General features: G+C 43.8%; 3 protein-coding genes across 5 annotated transcripts; 1 reads left to right on the top strand and 2 right to left on the bottom strand.

Moving 5' to 3' along the window:
* The first annotated feature begins 408 nt into the window (after positions 1-408).
* On the top strand, positions 409-5,082 carry tnnt2d (troponin T2d, cardiac). Its single transcript, XM_079743260.1, has 11 exons — positions 409-456; positions 1,150-1,204; positions 1,312-1,344; positions 1,451-1,508; positions 1,723-1,839; positions 2,111-2,188; positions 2,312-2,410; positions 3,349-3,461; positions 3,832-3,922; positions 4,081-4,118; positions 4,988-5,082. Exons 2-11 carry the CDS (start codon positions 1,167-1,169, stop codon positions 5,031-5,033), a joined length of 711 nt encoding a protein of 236 aa, XP_079599386.1. The 5' UTR covers positions 409-456; positions 1,150-1,166; the 3' UTR covers positions 5,034-5,082.
* A 951-nt stretch (positions 5,083-6,033) lies between these two features.
* On the bottom strand, positions 6,034-15,356 carry LOC307080523 (dynamin-1-like protein). 2 transcript variants are annotated; one of them, XM_079743258.1, is made up of 18 exons: positions 15,169-15,356; positions 14,284-14,428; positions 13,238-13,284; positions 12,606-12,677; positions 12,396-12,482; positions 12,144-12,306; positions 11,629-11,749; positions 11,279-11,410; positions 10,876-11,082; positions 10,307-10,427; positions 9,587-9,742; positions 8,986-9,075; positions 8,801-8,893; positions 8,566-8,619; positions 7,422-7,577; positions 7,030-7,139; positions 6,485-6,644; positions 6,034-6,169 (listed from the first exon to the last, which is right to left on the bottom strand). In XM_079743258.1, the coding sequence occupies exons 1-18, from the start codon at positions 15,268-15,270 to the stop codon at positions 6,113-6,115; spliced, it is 2,073 nt and encodes a 690-aa protein (XP_079599384.1). In that variant the 5' UTR covers positions 15,271-15,356; the 3' UTR covers positions 6,034-6,112. The 2 variants fall into 2 exon arrangements, with proteins under 2 accessions (XP_079599384.1, XP_079599385.1); XM_079743259.1 differs by lacking the exons at positions 6,034-6,169; positions 6,485-6,644 and adding an exon at positions 6,754-6,890.
* A 391-nt stretch (positions 15,357-15,747) lies between these two features.
* Positions 15,748-18,485, bottom strand: dnajb9a (DnaJ heat shock protein family (Hsp40) member B9a). 2 transcript variants are annotated; one of them, XM_079743262.1, is made up of 4 exons: positions 18,336-18,485; positions 17,951-18,025; positions 17,174-17,395; positions 15,748-17,042 (listed from the first exon to the last, which is right to left on the bottom strand). In XM_079743262.1, exons 3-4 carry the CDS (start codon positions 17,388-17,390, stop codon positions 16,609-16,611), a joined length of 651 nt encoding a protein of 216 aa, XP_079599388.1. In that variant the 5' UTR covers positions 17,391-17,395; positions 17,951-18,025; positions 18,336-18,485; the 3' UTR covers positions 15,748-16,608. The 2 variants fall into 2 exon arrangements, with proteins under 2 accessions (XP_079599388.1, XP_079599387.1); XM_079743261.1 differs by having other exon boundaries at positions 17,951-18,485.
* Positions 18,486-18,514: the final 29 nt, after the last annotated feature.

Below are 18,514 nucleotides of genomic sequence, written 5' to 3'. Positions count from 1 at the left end.
AATGAGAAAAACAACAAGGATTGCCTTGCGTGGTGTTTTTTTTAGTGATTGCCAAAAGTCTGTCCTACACAACAAATGTAGGACTGATGAAGTGTTGAAGTGTGATGAAAGATGTGACGGTGTGTATGTGTGTGTGTGTGTGTGCACGCATACCTGTGGGTCTGTGTGTGTAATGGTGTGTGTGTGTGTGTGTGTGTGTGTGTGTTTAGTGCCCTATTTACAGTTTAGTGTCTATGAGCATGCATGTGCTGTCACTCTGAAGGAATATGGCTTGGCCTGCTAACAATAGCAGGCCTGCTTCTCCTGCAAGGTGCCCTGCCATAGGTTGATTGAGGTCAGATGACTAGAATGGGTGTGGCTACTTATCCTTGATGCCTTCATGTTCAATCTGTTTGAATCGTAAACGTCAGGAACGGCCAGTATATCAGATCCCTTCGCTCCCTCTCTGAGTTGCAGGTAAGGACTCTCCATTGCAAGTGCAAGTACTATAAGCTAAGGAACCGAGTATTACTAAGTAGCTAAGTTACTTTTTGCTTAAGTTATGTTTAAAAAATAAAAGATGACCTTGTAGTTAAATGGATTTGTTTGTTATTTATACAGATGGAAAATAATTCAAGGACAGATTATTAATAGACCTATTGTATTAAACCACTCCAGTTATATTCATGGTGACAATTGTTGGAAATAATAAAGGAAATCGTGTTTCCTGCTTTACCGTTGATTGCTTTGATTGACCCCAAAACATGATTAAGATAAGATGTCATTGAAGCTTGTCAATCATGTCCTGTTGTGTCCTTATGCTTTTTCATAACACGTTTTCTGTCAATGTGTGGATGAATCTGCTCTTAAGACCATTTCACGCTACATTACTAACAAAATATTGAATTTGTCTCCTCAGCTGTTGCAATAACAAAAGTGAGGCTTTTGCAGTAGCAAGATCATGTTAATATAGATATTTCCAAATGACTTGTTAATATTATAAGCAGTATATTTAACAATTTAGCAGTTTATATTTTAGCATTTAACATTAGCACATTGTTTATAAATAAGTTATGAAGGATTGTGCTTTTAATGTCATGCCTTGCAATAAAACTATTGATAGAACTATTGACACCCTAAAAATAGCTTAACTGGGGCTGTATTTTCCAGGGTTCACAGCAAACAAAATGTCTGACACAGAAGAAGTCGCGGAGGAGGAAGTTGTGTACGTAACCAACTTAACACAAACATTTTGACACACACAACATACAGATACACATTATGATCTCCTTTGAACTAATCTGTTTTTGATTATCATATTTTCTCTTAAAGAGAGGAAGAGGAAGGATCAAAGCCCAAGCCTAAGTAGGTATCCATGTTGTGTTCATTAAGATAGATGGATAGATAATAAAAAGCTATGTTTTATCAACACCCTGCACTGAGCACCAAGTCACATCGAATTCTCTCACAGGTTCATGCAAAACGTCAGCGCGCCCAAGATCCCAGATGGAGATAAAGTCGATTTCGATGCAAGTACACAGACAAACACTCTCACACAGACACACGCACACATATACACAAACACAAACACAATTCAAGCACGCATGCACGCATACACACAACCAAAAACATCCCAACCCACACCCACATGCAAGTACATGCACACACATCAACAAACACACCAGAATACACACCGACACACACAACACATACTGATATCTTGTTTTCTAATCCTCACTCCAGGACATCCATAGAAAGCGCCTGGACAAGGACCTGTCTGAGCTTCAGTCTCTGATCGAGGCTCACTTCATCCAGAGGAAGAAGGAGGAAGAGGAGCTCATCGCACTCGTCAGCAGGATCGTGAGTCTCCATCAGCCAGAAGGATCATCAATCCTCTAGTCCCATAATGTGATCATCAATAGTGAATGCTTGTGTGTGTGTGTGTGTGTGTGTGTGTGTGTGTGTGTGCATGCATGTGTATGTGCGTGTACGTGTGCGTGTACGTACGTGTGTGTGTGTGTGTGTGTGTGTGCATCTGTATGTGTGTGTGCGTGTGTGTATGGATGTTTGTGTGTGTGTGTGTGTGCTTGAATATGTGTGTGTGTATGTGTGTGTGTGGTTGCGTGAGCAGGAGAAACGTCGCACTGAGAGGTCCGAGCAGCAGAGAATCCGCGCAGAACGAGAGAAGGAGAGACAGATCAGACTTGCAGTGAGTCTCACGTTTAAATCCTCAGTGAACTTGTTATGTTGATTGATCCATCGGAAGATGATGATGATGACACGGAGGCCTGGCTCTCACCTTGAACCTTGCGCCTCCTCTATGGGCGGATAGGAGGAGAAGGAGAGGAGGGAGATGGAGGACCAACGCAAGAAGCAGGATGATGATCTGAAGAAGAAGAAGGTTCTGACCAACATGACCCACCAGCAGAAGGTAAACTGAAACCAAACTTCATCCAACCTGATGGGAACAACACCAGCTTCAGAGAGTTAGAAACCAAACCAGTAAACCTCATGGGAACATCACCAGCTTCAGAGAGTTAGAAACCAAACCAGTTAACCTGATGGGATCAACACCAGCTTCAGAGAGTTAGAAACCAAACCAGTAAACCTGATGGGAACAACACCAGCTTCAGAGAGTTAGAAACCAAATCAGTAAACCTGATGGGAACAACACCAGCTTCAGAGAGTTAGAAACCAAACGAGTAAACCTGATGGGAACAACACCAGCTTCAGAGAGTTAGAAACCGAACCAGTTAACCTGATGGGAACAACACCAGCTTCAGTGAGTTAGAAACCGAACCAGTTAACCTGATGGGAACAACACCAGCTTCAGTGAGTTAGAAACCGAACCAGTTAACCTGATGGGAACAACACCAGCTTCAGAGAGTTGGAAACAAAACCAGTTAAACTGATGGGAAAAGGTTTTGTGCTCCTTGGATTCTCCACAACAGTTATAACTGTGATGTAGCAGAAGTCAATGTAATTTTTATTTTCATCCGGGAACAGTTTATCGGAAGGCTCCTCACAGTATGATATAACAGTGCTGAGACGATATGTATTACGATTCCGTTGATACTGCAATACGATATTTCGTATTCGGGTCACTTTTATATATTTTGTGGTTTAACGCTGAGGTTCGGGTTTTAATTTTTATACTGAATGAGTGTGAGACAGAAAAACAGAAAGTCAAGTAGTCAATGCAAATCGAGTATTGGTGAATACACTATAGCGCCCTCTGTAGGACGCTATCATTATTTGGCTTACACTAAGATAACAGCGATTGTGACTTAGATTTTGTGTTTTAAAAAAAATCTATTGAGTCAACATTACACTAAGTATTACGGAAATGTTGACGTTTGACTCCCACAGGGTGACACCAGAAAGGGCGCCAAGAAGCAGACAGAGAGGGAGAAGAAGAAGAAGATCCTGGCTGATCGGAAGAAACCTCTCAACATCGACCACCTCAACGAGGACAAACTCAAGTACGGCAGCTTCTGCAGCTACACTCTTCAACCACTGGGGGCACTAGAGAACCAATGAGGCCTTTCTGTGATTTTTTGAAGTATAGTGGAAGATGAATCAACTATAATATGTAACATATATTCCGTTCGGTGGACAAAAAGGGTCTTACAACAGTGAGTGGAGGCCCTAGTGGGAATCGAAACCCTGACGCCTTGGTGTAAATATCATTTTATATATGCCGATCAAGACAATGAATGAGCTAGACATGACTGAACGAATGAACGAATGAATTAATGGATTGATGATTTCAATAGTTAAGATAAGCCAATTTAACTGTTAAATTCACTCCGTAACAAGCTAATAAAAGTGTGTTTGATTGGTTGTGTTCAGGGAGAAGGCCAATGAGATGTGGCAGTGGATGATGGAGCTTGAGGCCACCAAGTATGACCTCGCTGAGAAGTTCAAAAGGCAAAAGTATGACGTAAGTCACCTAAAGCACAAACCAAGCAGGAATTTACCATAAATAAAGATCATTTTTGGATAAAAGCTGAGGTGGTATTCTTATTTTCCCTGTTACGTTCCCGTGTTTACCAACTGTATTTCAAACGTTAATTTCCATTTACCAATGTGCCCCAACAGATTAACCAGCTTCTTGCTCGCGTCTCGGATCACCAGAGGTAAGCAGACCGACATCTTTCATGATGTGTAACCCACTGAACATTAAGCCAATGAGTCCTCTAATGAAGAAGCTAATTAACAGTCAAAGTTACATAAGTACAGGATATACCTTTGACATTGAAAAATAATCAATTCTCATGTACTCAATTGGAGAAGGCCAATAATTAACCTCATCCATCCTCCTACAGTTAAATACACAAATACTAAAATCATATCCAGTGTTCATCTTATTATTTATTTAACACTTGTTTTAATGCTAAACCAGATCACACTCCATCAAACTCACTCACCACGTTCAACCCTCCCAAATGAAAAACATTTGTCAAAGACACATCTTTGCCAAACTCTCCGCATCATAAATGTATTTTTGTATTTGCATTGTACGTTGCATCAAATCAGCATTAGATGGCAAAAGTATTGCAATTACAAACATAACATAACATTAGAGTAGTGCATGTACATATGCCACGGTCTTAAATATCAGCTTACTAATATTATTCGGTTGTGACAAATAGTTAAATCCTTATACACATGATCCTGGGGAATCAAAAGGCTTGAGTTGTCTAATCTTGTGTTACATTTAGAAAGCGGTGGCAAAAGTCAACAGCCAAAATAACCTTACACTTTACACACACTCGCACTCCACACGCTATAGAAGGGACCTGATGAGCATGAATTTGTCCATTTGCGAAACACAAGCAACAGCGAAAGAAAAAATACTGACAGCCAAAATAAACCATTGATACATTTTAACGTAACACTACATGAACAAATGTGCTGCTTTAAAAAACCAACATGGGTGTATAATCACACCTCTGCTGAGGCTTGGCTCACAAATGACTTGTTCTTGAACGCCTCTCTCCTCTAGTGCCAAAGGTCGTGGCAAGGGCAAATTGGCGGGCCGGCTGAGGTGAAGGAGCTCTCCGGAGGGAGTCGGGGGCGGAGCTTGAGTCAGGGGCGGGGCTTGACTCTGCTCAGGAGCACGGGGCCCCGGGCGATTCTGGGTGGTCGTTCCTCCTTTTTGTGTTGAGCTACATTTCAAAACATCTGTGTATCACGTCAATAAACAGGTCATCATACATTCATATCAGGAGTCTCATTGTGTGATGTTTTTTTTCTTGTGGCACTTCGACAGGGTGAGCTTTGCACGAAAAAAAATAAAAGAAACAGACCAAAAACATATGCACGTTCAAAGTACAGACAGTGGTCAAGTGAATGAGTCGTGTAGGCCTAGCAATCAGATAAATCCGTTGCAGTGTTTTTTGAAACACAGAAGGATGTTTACTCTATACACCATGAGACAGGAAGCGAGCTTAGCGTTGTTATATGTGATGGAGAGGCCAAAAACAAAAACTTTCTTATAGAAAAATAAAACCCACAAAATACCTTTATTTAATTTTTTTACGTCCTCCGTACGACAGAGTTCCAAAGGACATTTAAAAGAAGTGCATTTCTTTGGATAGAACAGCAGCATTAAACCTATTTTTGCGAATAATAATACCTCATAACTTAAAAGAGAGATGGAGCCGAGGATAAAGAGGAAACAGCATGTACACAACTCAGCATGTACACAACTCAGCATGTACACAACTCGGCATCTATACAACTCAGCATGTACACAACTCGGCATCTATACAACTCAGCATCTCCCCATATGCGCAATATCCAAACTCAGCCTCAGCAGAATCTCCACGCATGGCCTCTGCCGTCCATTACAAACAATAGTTGTTCCACAAAAAGAATTTAAGAAAGCATTTGCCATATATAGCGGTGGCCACGAGAGTCAGATACGCTGCCCTCTGGATTATATTTCAGAGTCCGTGTACCATATACAACCCGATAGTACCTCGCATACTGACACCAGTGCCTTTTTATTCAAGTTGTCCTGTGTTGGGGGGGTGGCAGGGTGGTGTTTGTGTACAGGGCTGGTGGGGGGGGGTGGAGGTGGATGTGGGTGGAGGTAGGATGGAGGGTGGGAGGGAGGGGGGAACCCTCACCACATGTGGGTTTCTCTGATCTCGGCTATCACCTGGCTGGCCTTCTGCAGCGCCTGTGGAAGGACAGAGGGCAGCGTTAACACCACGCCAAGAGGACAACACCGTAGGCAGGACGCCCAGGGACCCAGGTTTGATTCCCTATATCGAACCGGGGTTCGACATAGGGACATAGCAGGGAACGACATAGCAGGGAATGGCATAGATTCCCCCCACGTGTCCTTTCGTTCCCTTGTCCCCACATCTTGAAAATAACATATCAAATCTAACCCTAGGGATTCTTTTGTCCCCGAACCAATCTTGGAATATATCATCATGCAATATATTTGATAATGTTCCGAAAGTAAAAAGAATAAAACAATAACCGGTACCTTGAGCATGTCGGCGGCCTCGAAGCGCCGCTGGGCCATGTCCTCGGACTCGGTGAGCAGGTCGTCCAGCAGGCCCGACTTGTACAGCTGGCCCACCAGCTCGCTCTGCAGGCAGTCCTTCACGTGGTTCACCAGGAAGTGCATCACCGCCTTGGGGACACTGGGGGGGGGGTTCAGGGGAGACCAGCGTCACCATTGGCTGTTCGGGTCGCGTGGTTGGGACGCTTTGATCGCGTTTTATGTATGTGTTGCTAATAAGCAGGTAAGGGGTCGGGCGTCTTGCTCAAGGGTCTGTACAGCAGAGTGCGACCATTGGGGTTGGAACCCAGGACCTTTAGGCTGGGAATCACCATCTATGATATCCCAGCCCCATCACCAAAGACAGACATAAACAGACAGACAGAAACTGACAAATAGAGCGACAGAGCGACAGAGCGATAGACAGACAGAGAGAGACACGATAAAATGAGGACTAGTAAACGTGCTGATCGTTTTTTACTGAATGAGGTCAGAACCCGAACATGTAAACAGCGTTTTGTGCTCACCTGTCTTGGATGTTTTTCCGGACGATGAGGAAGTAGGACTTGATGAGCCTCTCGATGACCTCACAGTCCCGCTGCTCCCGGGCGGACAGTTTCCTGGCCACGGGCACGGGCTGGAAGGCAGAGCGAAGCTCGTTAGGAAGCAGCTCAACGCCACGGAAACACAAAGGAACGAGCACACACACACACACACGCAATGACTTTTCCTCCAGAAAGACTACAAAACAAATATAAAATCACACCGATAACATACCCTCATGCTTATTAAACACTGCAATGAACAAGTTAGGGCCACAAAAACTACAAAAAACATGAACATGTATAATGAAAGATGCCGTTTCTCTTCAATCAGTTGGAGGATTGGATGGCGCCGTTAAGATGAAAGCAGGACTCACGACGTCCAGGAGGTTGACCGCGTTGCCCCTCATGGGGCTGGAGGGGAAGGGGTTCTTGTCCCCAGACATACCGTCCTCCTTCTTTAGCATGCCCCTCCAGCCCCCCGTCCCCCCGTCCACCTGCTCAGCCCCCGCCTGGGGCCCGCTGGCCGCCCCCTGGAGAGAGGGCGAGAGACATGGACAGAGTGAGACATGTGAGGGAGCGTGAGAGAGTGAGACATTCGAGTGAGAGACATTAGAGAGTGAGAGAGAGAGTCAATAGAGACGGAGACAAGAGAGAGGTATCTGCTTTTTGCATGCATGCATAGATTACTGCAAATCACATGAAGAACCGTGTGAAGAATGCGTACTACCATGCGTACTAGGCTGGTTCCGCCGTTCCATCCAGAACCAGGATGAGTTCAGTGAGAAGTAGGAATCCCAAAGGTTAATAAAATCACACAGTCAGCATGGACGGATGGTTTATTGGGTTGTCCTTGCATCAGACAGGAAGGCTGGACCATAAAGCCCTGACTTGGGCGTGTGAACAATGCACCAAGGCTAGTGAGTGTTATTACAGAACACAAAACGCTCACGGGGCCATTCTGATTGACGCAAGGAACACCATGCTGGGCTTTGCTATAGTCCTGGTATAGTAGTGACAAGCAACCACAAGTTGCGTTAGAAGGGGCTTCCAACACACACACACACACACAAGTAGAGAGAGAGAGAGAGAGAGAGAGAGAGAGAGAGACAAAGAGCGAGAGAGAGGGAGAGAGTGTGGGCAGTGCCATGCCACCAGCAGGCAGTTGGGGGATGGGGGTAGTCAACACACCTTGGGGACCTCCCCCTCAGAGGGCTCAGTGGGGGACAGAGGCTGCCCACCGGGGCCCTTAAGGGACTAGAGAGAGAGAGAAAGAGGACGACAGAAAGAAAGGCAGGAGAGGACAGAAGGCCTTATGGACAGAGGAAGAAGACGCAGCACTGAACTTCAACGTGGAGGAAGAGAAGAAGCTTTTGTGAAAGAGACCCTGCACTATCAAGGGTTGGTCAGGTCATCATCATCAAAACCTGCTAGAAACCCAGACTCTATAGATGTAGGAGTAGTGGAAGATACCATATTGGAGGGCTTATAGGGGGGGGTCTAACACCAGGTGAACTGTACCTTCTCCCGGGGCACGGAGGATGGCAGTTCTCGCATCCTGTTGCGTCGCTGTTCCTTTAAAAATAAGACCGGGGAAAAGATGAATTATGATTCAAAACTGTAAATGAATTATATATTGTTTTGTTTAATTTAATCCTAGCATTTGTCTCTTTCATCTCCAATTGTCCCTTGGAGTTGTAACATAAGGCCGTGCACATCACACACCCCACCACACCGGGTCCAAACTCAGTCCTACCTCTATGTTGTTGTTCATCAGCCCACAGGCGTCAGCAAAGTCCGGGTGCTTGGTGTTGATGTAGGCTAGCTCAATGGCCACCAGGTTGTGAACCTATAGGGGAGAAACAACACCGTATCCTCAGTTTAGCTGAAGGAGCACTCAGACCTCAGACCTCTCTCCGGGAGCCGTAGCGGCGGACTGACCATCTCGTTGGTGACCGGCAGGCGTTTCCTCAGCAGGGACGTCACCACCTCCACGATGGCGTCGTGGAGTTTGGGGAACCGCAGAAGCTCCTGGGCACGTTCAGGTACAGAGGTGCAGACATGAGACGACAGCATGGGGCACTGCTATTCATGGTCTTAAAAGGTGACATATTATACCACCAGGTGTGACTGGGATTAGCCGTTACAGGCCGTATCGAAAGTCTGCCTCTTCTGACATCATAAGTGCGCGTGTCCACCTAGATGCATGATGATAGATGAGCAACGTTTGCTCCAGTCTACTGGGTAGGATGGTAGACTGATCTATCCAGCACACATCTAGGTGGACACGCCCCCTTGTGACGTCAAAACGGCTTGTAACGACTAATCACACGCACACCTGGTGGCACTGGATAATATGTCACCTTTAACTTTATTGATTAGAAGCAATCAACATACAGGCTATTTTAAAGAACATAAATATTTAACCTTGTCGTTTTTTATTTTGGTCAGCAAATCAAAAATCTTTATAAGTTCCCCCTGGTTGGAACCTGCTGCAGTAGAGGAGTGTTTATGACAGAGTGCGGGCTGTGCTGCCCCCTACCTGCGTGCTGTAGTTACTGCAGTGCTGGATGATGCGCTGCATCTCCTCGTGCACCAGCTCCACGCAGCGCAGGCTGGGCTCCTCCAGGCGCTTCACCTGCCGCTTCACCAGCAGCTCGAAGGACACCTCGGGCACGAACAGGGCCGGCCGCGGGCCCTGGGGACACACACACACACACACACACACGACATTAACCACAGAGTCTCTGGTTGGTTAGATGCTTCTTTGACTGTATTGATTCTTGTTTGGTAACAGAGATATTCTACCATACAAAACTAGTTTGCTGAAGCTTTCAATATGTGTATTTTTCCTACAGCAACCAAATACATGGTGTTGATTTGAAAACCTTTACAGACCCTTTTAACAAGTTTAATAGTGCTGGCCGAGTTCGTATTTGCTTCCAGTGCTTCCAGAAACCTGCCTCCAGCAACATGATTGGTCGAAATAAATATGAAGCAAAAGACAGACTGATTTGTGAGACTACTGTTCCTCTGTTCTCTGTCTTCGTCCAATAAATGTTTGTGGTGTAGAAGATGCTCGGTTATAGACTATGGCTGTGTTTCTCTATGGGCATGGTTTCATTGAACATACACTCACTCTCAGCCGCTGCAATGTTCTACAACAAATGGCTTATAATTAAGCTTTAAGCAACTACAAAAATGTTGTGGTTGACCAGGGTAGCAGCAAGAGATTACAAAAGAAAATGGACGCCAAACAAACCGTTGCATTTCTGATAGCCGTGAGCACATCTATGGTGGTCAGACCCCCCAGAGGGTCCACTGACTCCAGTGTTCGTCCAAATGTCTCATGGAAGATGTAACAGATTCTAGCTCCACCACACCTACAAGGAAAAACAAAGACAGTCAAAAGAAAACACACATGAGCGGGTTGCACACTGGATGAAGATTTGATTTCATTTGGAAGGAAGATTATATTTAAGGTCTTAGATGGGTCCAACACCAGTTAAACGGGTGACAATGGGTGTCAGTGGTGCGCCAATGTTTTGAGCAGGGCCTTAAGTTATATCCCACTTTATCTTGTGTGATTTAGACTTCATAGAACACTGCATGTCCCGTTCGTGACCGACTTTAGATCGTCGGCTCTGGTTGTCTTTTTACAGAATGGAAACATTTACCAGCCAAGCCTTAAGGGTTAAATATAGCCATCAATGGCAAGTGGTAGCAGGTGTTAATATTTGACCAGCATTAGAAACACCTGCTACACCGACATGTGGCGCCAGCACCCCCTAGTGGTGTAACCGAGGCACTGGAAGGAGTGAGGCCACTCACAGTTCAGTGGTCTCGATGTACTTGGCCGTGCCCTCTATGGTGTGGCAGTACTCTGCGGCAAACTTGGTGATGAGCTGCAGCAGCGTGGAGCTCTTGTCGTCCACGGGCTCTCCGTAGCCGCTCAGCATGGACTGGTACTGGGCCGCCAGCACGTTGATCCTGGTCTTCAGCTCAGGCAGACAGTCCCTGATGTGGTGCATGAGCAGTCTGCAAGCAATGGACAACACGTGTTTACAATCGAGTGTGTCTGAGGACACACTCCGGTATATACTGCCATGATGAGGTGGACAGGGCGTCTAAAGAAGGGATGTGGAGGAACCTTAGATGCAGTTGATAAGTAAGGAAGATATTCATGTATTTTGTGGAACGTGATGAGAGTTGGTTGTAGTGGAACAGCCGTCACCTGTTTAATGTTTTAGCCAGGTACTTGGTTCCGTTTCGGTTGGCCAGGGAGGGGTATTTCTTCTGGAGGAAGGCGTACTCGTCACGGATGGCGTCCGCCACAAGCTTCTTATTGTTGATGTCCAGCTGGCTCCTAGGAGAAGGTAAACCCAGAGCGTTCTCATGAAGCCAATACGCGTTGCATCACTGCCTCGCTCTACACCAAAAACTGATTTACTCTAAGGTGCTGTGGAGTTGGGCCGGGGCAATCATCCACACCAGCAAAGAACACATTTTGGTCCAATATCGTTTTAAGTACCGGTACATCGGAACATTACGATATACTATTATATTTTGCATGGCTATAATGACCTGTTGACCACGCCGATCAGACCCAGCCTGACCGGGATCACCCTGCCCATCAGCACGTCCATGGCGTCCGTGCCCGCGTCCATCAGGTCCAGCTTAGTCACCACCGCCAGCGTCCTCCGCCCTGAAAGCGCCAACAGGAAACGGTCAGTGCTAATGAGGTGGACCCGAGTGAGGACTAGGGCTGAACGATCAATCGGATTCCAACCGACATCGCAATGTAGTAGAACGTGAGGCTTCGATTAAATAAATTATATATATGCTATATATATATATATATTTGCTTCCAATGTTGTGTTGGTCATACTAAAGAATGATTAATTGCTTGTTTAGGGAATAATACAGAACATAAAGAACTTTAAAAAGAAAAATCGCATAATGAATCCCAGTCACAATATTGGTCGAAATAATCGCAATTCAATTATATCCCCAAATCGTTAAGCCCTAGAGAGGACATGAACTGGGCAGCGGTCTGAGGAGAGAGAGACGGAGATGTACAGTGTATTGTATATGTTCACCTTCGGGGTCGACGTCGCGAGCCACCTTGAGGGCCTCGGAGGTAGCCATGTCTGTGTTGGCGGCCGTCACGGCCAGGATGATGGAGTTGGGGTTGGAGATGTACTTCAGGATAAGGTCTCGGATCTGGAGCTCGATGTCGTTGGGCTGGTCGCCCACGGGGACCTGAGGAAGCAGCGTGCGTTTAGAACACCCTGCAGCCGGGACACGTTGTGTTGGTCTGCTTTCAGATGATGGATTGGTTTTGTTCACACCTTTGTTAGTCCAGGGAGGTCCACCAATGTCAGGTTCACGACATGAGGAGAGAAGACTTTGAGGTGGATGGGCTCGTCACTGACTCCCTGGAGGGAGAAATAGGTTCTTGGGTTACTTTACAAAATATACAGTTTGAGATCACTGGATCCCATCTCAAATATGTGTACTTGTTCTTGCTAAATACATTAATTCTTTTCTGATTAGCAAACCTTGTTTGTGCCGGATAATCTTTCAGTTTCCGCCTCAATTTCTTGTCTGATTTCCTCAAAATCTGTATATATCTGAAACAACATAAAATAGGTCAGAATGTTCTCATACAGACTGTTCTGTATGAGGGCGATAATGATGCTCCGTAACACGAAAAACCTGTCCATCCATTGCAAAATGTAACCTAATTATAGTACTACTTTACTTCAATTACCTGTTATTATCCAGAGTTTCATTAACCAAAGAAATGCATGAGGATTTCAACATTCTAACACAAAACAGGATAGTAATTCACTGAGATAGCCTGCCTAACATAGTAATCCATTGTTGTGAGGCTCTAGAATCACAAGGTGGTCATGTGGACACTCTTGTTTCCTCAGTATTGATTCCCATATAAATACACTTCAAGAATAATGTTGGGAGCTGCTTAAAAGAATATAGGAAACAATACTCCAAAAAATAAATGAATCACTGACCCATAAAATTATATCAGGTATCCATTCTAAAGCCAATATCCAGAATGGATATTGGCTAATATCCAGAATGGATATTGGCTATATACAATTGTATCTGAATCAACCTTCATGTGTCACAATCAAGCGAATAGGATAAAGGAGGGTCTGGGTGTGAATACCTTATTCTTGGTGTGAAGGAATTTGCCCCATTCATCTCCATCAATGCCTAGAGAAAACACACACACAAAAAGAAAAGTTGACAGCTGTCCCCTTGAGAAAGCTTTTGTTTGTTTTTTTGCTCGCTCAGATGGGATGGGGTGGTGGCTCTTCAGCTAAAACAAAGTGTGAAGCAAGGGCATGGAAAAATTGCATAAACAGTTCCAAAACAACAGCAGTAGGGGGCAAAAACAGAGGAACTATAGGGTGGTATATTATGGGAAGCACACGCCTATAATCATATACTGATGTTTCTGAAATAAAGCTATAAATGAAAAAAACAGTACAGGGATGATTAGATTAAATTCAGAATTGTGGACTCCTTAGTTTTGTTATACAACAAGAGAGTAGTAGAAGAATCCAGTTTAATAAGAGGCAGGGTGGGAACGGCAACAACAGAGATGGGGTAGCTGCTAAGCACAGACGAAAAAAATAATAAAAATGGCCGAAAGGGAGACCTTGGTTAAGGCGTCCATTTTTCCTGGACTTGGATTCTGTAGTTAAGAAGAAATGACAGGAGAAGTACACAGGGGTTATCCCAGGGTAAACTGCAGCTACTGCATGTAATGCTGCAGCATTGCAGTGCTAGTGATGCTATTTACACAGCTGGGGACTAGAGTGACCCCACTTTCATCCACAAAACTTGGTCTGGTCCACTGTTGGATACCTGGTCACTACAGGTAAAGGACACTGCAGTACACAAAATGACTTCACATAATCAGACTGAGCTGCCATTGTACACAGGTTCATACTTTCACTTTGTCATGACCTCAAAATACCACACAATACTGTCAAGTGTTTTCAAACACAGCTTATATGTTGAGTCATAAACAAAGCCAGTTGCCACTTCCAACTAAAAAGGCACATGCCAAGCAGTCAATGCCACAGTCAATGCCAAGAGAAATAATCCTTCAAATAGTTGGCAAAAACGTTGTGAGGGAACCAAGTAACCACAATGACAACAACGGCATACATAATCAGGCCAATTAAGCAACAAGTTTGGCATTACCATTTTCCTCAAATGTTTTCCTGCGGTCTTCTGTGTCGATGTGCACCAGCTGGAGGATGAGGGGCCGGCGTGTGACTATACCGGTCCCGCGAGGAAGGAGGTCTCTGCCAACCAGACTTTCTAACACAGAACTCTTCCCACTGCTCTGTAAACACAACAACCGCAACACAGCTTAGAGAAGCGAGATACACAATTATAACTTCACTTTATCTGTGAACTATGAACTTCCACACCACTTGATTCTGGTGTTCGACCTTATAGGATACCGAGAATACTTTGTGACTAAATGCCCTTGGATTTTAAGTCTTGGAGGGCTAGCCAGATCTAACCTTAAGTGTGTTTGACCCATTCTGCAACGCTCCATGCCAAAGGACTTAGGCTGTGGCATCCTATTAGCTAGTGTGCTGGTGAGAGTAACCATTTCACAGAAAGTGTCTTTCCTAATCCAATCAGACTGCACTGTTTGGAAAAAGTTACCAAGTGTTAATAAAAATCAGTTCACACTTTTGGATGTGGTTCTGAAAACATGACAACCCACTAATATTCTCCTTGTAAGTATGTGTTGAACTGAACACATCCTATTTTGGAGAATCAAATATCATTGCATGGACATATAGCAGCAAACTAGTGTGACAGCTCGTTTGACAGTGCGACAGATGCGAGTGGTTGAGAAAGTGGATGTGTGAAATGAGTGACGCACATCGTTGCTATTGCTTGACAAACGTATCTACCTAGACACTTATATAGAGGTCTCAACGATGGGAGCAGACTGCATTACAAAGCCAGACACAATATAAGTAAACACATGTGAGAGACGCATACAAGTTTCCTGCAGATGAAGTGAAGCTAGCCTGTTAGCTTCACCAGCTAACTCGTTCCTCATACCTGCGTTCCAACGACCACTATCTGCGGCAAATGTATGATATCCGCGCCGACCGTGTTAAATACGTCCTGTAATTTATTTATGACAGGTATCAGGGCCTCCATAGTTATAGTCCTGTTCTTCACCTTTACCCTAAAATAACGTACTACTACCTTGTTGGACACAAAGTCATTCAATGCCCCTCAGCTAGTTTCTCTGGCACATCTAGCCTCTCCGAACCACAACGATTGGAACGCTTCGGTGTTGCATCATGGGATATTGAGTTGAAGAGAAATTTTCTCAACAGTTCCGACGCGAGGACACTTCAAGGAGTAAACTACATTTCCTAGAGTGGACAATATCGTCGCACATGTCCAAGGAGGAGGCACTCTTTTCAGACAACGGTTTCTTTAAAGTAATGAGGGTAATTTGCATAAATGCAAAGTCTTGGCACGTAAATCTTCATCGCTCATGACCTTTGTTTTGACTAAATAATCGGATTCTATGTGTCTGTTATTATGATCCACTGCCACAAAATAATATCAAAGAATTGAATTCTGAATTTAAACCTTTAATTTTCAAAACATTCCAAGTGTAAAACATACATTCAAGATTCGAATATTATATATACAGAAATGAAAGTGCTATATGTATTATACAATACATTATTCAAGACATTAGGATTATAGACATGTTTGTTACTAGGCGTCAGTTAAACATGCTTATCCTGCGTGGCGATTCCATAAGGCCACCTGATGGAAACTACAGGTCAGCTTGGCTTCCAAATAGTAAAATCAAACCACATCTTTTAAATATATTGAATGTAGTATCGAATTACACAAAATAAGTTGTAAAGATACAAGTCAACAACAGGAAAAGGGCAAACATGCAGAGCAGCAGACCTTTGTTTACATTGTTCCCCAGCGCACAATAATAAGCAAAATAGCACTTTTGGCTATTGTTGTCTGCCTTGCGTTCCTCTGCCTTCTGCAGAGGAACACAATAGAAAACAATGCCAGACACAAAGTACACACACTGTACAAAGAATGACTAGAAGTGGTAGCTGTAGTGAGTGGAGGTATTCAACCAATATCAGGTTTTTTTTCTGGAAATATAAAGCTCATCTTTTCTTAAGACCGCTTTCACATCCAGCCATTAAAAAGTGCTCACAAAAATACTATCACTGCTGCATTACAGATGCTTCCTCAGCATCAGCTTTTTTTTTTAAATATATCGAAAAAACTTACTTGACTTGTCATTATAAAATATGGAGATAACATTTACTGACAGTTAACTACCATCTGTAAGAGCATATTTCAACTGTGTATACAGTGTATGTGTCATGTCTCCATTCTGAGGTTAAACATTATACAGCAACTGAAGGAAACAGTTTTTGGTCAACAGACAGACGACCAAACCTCAGACAGGTTAATCATCAATAAAGTTCAGTTTGATACACTGTATTAAGACCCAGTACAGTCTGTGTAAGTGGTCACCATATTTCCTCTTCTCTGGGTCACTGTTCTACAATGCTGTTTTGACGCACTCTGAAACCCACTGTCACTTTGCTTGGCTTGCTTTTTGAAGGTGAACATTCTCTCCATATCCTCAAAAACGTCATCGAAGACCCCCGCTCCGAAAGACCCCTGGACATGTCTCTTGTGTTTACTGTGGAGCTCCTGGTGGGATCTGAAGTGCTCCTCAAAGTTTCTCCGATGCCGGGCATGCCTGTTCTGGCTGTGGATGTCAAAGTCCTTGAACATGTCGTCCAAGTTGAAGTTGAAAGGCTGGTGGACGTTCTGCCTCTTTCTGCCCTGGGTCTCTCTGTTGAAGTATACGTTATGTCCAACCTGGTCATACTCTCTTCTCCTCTTCTCATCTGATAAGGTTTCATAGGCTGTTTATCAAAGAAATAAAAGGGTTAAAAAAAAAGTACAATCCAAACGTTTTCAATACACTTAAATGACATAACAATAATTTAAACGTTGTGTTGTATTTAGATTTAGGTGGAGGAAAATAATGTCCTACCTTCAGCAATCTCCCTGAACTTCATCTCAGCATCTGGACTCTTGTTCTTATCTGGGTGATACCTCATAGCGAGCTTGTGGAAAGCCTTTTTTATCTGACGCTCAGTGGCTTCTTTAGGCACGCCGAGAATATCATAGTAATCCTTTTTGGCAAGGATCAACTCGGTTATCATGAAGACACAGACAGCAAACGTTAAAGCCGACTGTGCATTCGCCATGGTTTCTGTGTAGGACAAAACGTTGTTAGTGACAGTGTGAACAGAGTGTCGTGCTCTGTGATCGTCTGGAATAACAGTAACGTTAACTAAAGGACACATCTGTGAGTGTGAACAATGTCCTTAGTTCGTATGAATGCTATGAAGGCAGGTGATGTAAATGCAGTGCTACCGCAGTATCAAATATACATCCAGTAACATAATTATACTTAAGCATGAGACTTTGTTGGTTATTATCTAGTTACACATCATCTACTTCATAGTATATCCTTCTTTTACTAATTATCCAATGCAATGTTGCATCATGCAGGCAACTTTGGGACATTTGAGAGAAAATCCGATGATAATTCATCCTGAGATGTTTATTACTTAAAAACATTGTACTCAAGAGATGGATTGTTGCGGTTTAACGCACCAGATTATTATTATTTGTGTCATTGAGATGTTTATTCCTCAATAACATTCCACGGTACTGGTAGCCTTGTTTGTGGATGTCACATTGTAACGTTACACTAAATATAATATTTCTACACGATTGTATAACATTTTGTGAAATTACCCACCTTTTCAGGGACCGAATGATTGTAAATAAACCTCAAATGCCTCGTGGTAATCCGCGTATATGTGCCTAATGGACCCTTGGTCAAATAAGAAACATCACAGATTAGACAAGAAAGATGAAAATTGAGGATTGTGGATGAGGGACGCGTTTTCTTCTCTTCTTCTCCTCCATAGCAGGGCATTAAAGCCAGACGTCTGCTGCCCTCTAGTGGAGGCGGACGTCTCTGCTGCCCTCTAGTGGAGGCGGACGATTGCAAACTTGTTAAACTGTCAATACTAATATTGAGTCTGGACTTGGGATATATCGATTAAAGAATACAGGGAACGATGTATAAATAGACCATTATATGAAAAATTGAGATTTCAAGTGATGAATACAAGTCCTACCAGCTCTCCTTCTTCCATGTAAGCCTGCTCTCAGCATCGCTTTACCTTTATCGTTACCAAATAACCACATTGATGCGTAAACTCCAAGTCTTTTCACTTTCAAATTTCCAAGTGTTGGTTACCACTTCGCACTTCACTCAACTCCATTCACCTAACGGCGCTGAACTCAACAACAGTGA

This window comes from Pollachius pollachius, assembly GCF_949987615.1.
Source record: "Pollachius pollachius genome assembly, chromosome: 9".
NCBI lineage: Eukaryota > Metazoa > Chordata > Actinopteri > Gadiformes > Gadidae > Pollachius > Pollachius pollachius.
This window is presented reverse-complemented; position numbering and strand designations above follow the sequence as displayed.

Excerpts from the sequence above, each read along its gene's own strand:
- tnnt2d (XM_079743260.1), top strand. The coding sequence starts at position 1,167 with ATGTCTGACACAGAAGAAGTCGCGGAGGAGGAAGTTGT. Across the intron at positions 1,205-1,311 it reads GTCGCGGAGGAGGAAGTTGT|AGAGGAAGAGGAAGGATCAA; the intron begins GTACGTAACCAA and ends TTTCTCTTAAAG. Across the intron at positions 1,509-1,722 it reads GAGATAAAGTCGATTTCGAT|GACATCCATAGAAAGCGCCT; the intron begins GCAAGTACACAG and ends TCCTCACTCCAG.
- LOC307080523 (XM_079743258.1), bottom strand. The coding sequence starts at position 15,270 with ATGGAGGCCCTGATACCTGTCATAAATAAATTACAGGACGTATTTAAC. Across the intron at positions 9,743-10,306 it reads CGGCTATCAGAAATGCAACG|GGCCCGCGGCCGGCCCTGTT; the intron begins GTTTGTTTGGCG and ends GTGTGTCCCCAG. Across the intron at positions 9,076-9,586 it reads GCAGTAACTACAGCACGCAG|GAGCTTCTGCGGTTCCCCAA; the intron begins GTAGGGGGCAGC and ends GAACGTGCCCAG.
- dnajb9a (XM_079743261.1), bottom strand. The coding sequence starts at position 17,390 with ATGGCGAATGCACAGTCGGCTTTAACGTTTGCTGTCTGTGTCTTCATG. Across the intron at positions 17,043-17,173 it reads GTTCAGGGAGATTGCTGAAG|CCTATGAAACCTTATCAGAT; the intron begins GTAGGACATTAT and ends TTTGATAAACAG.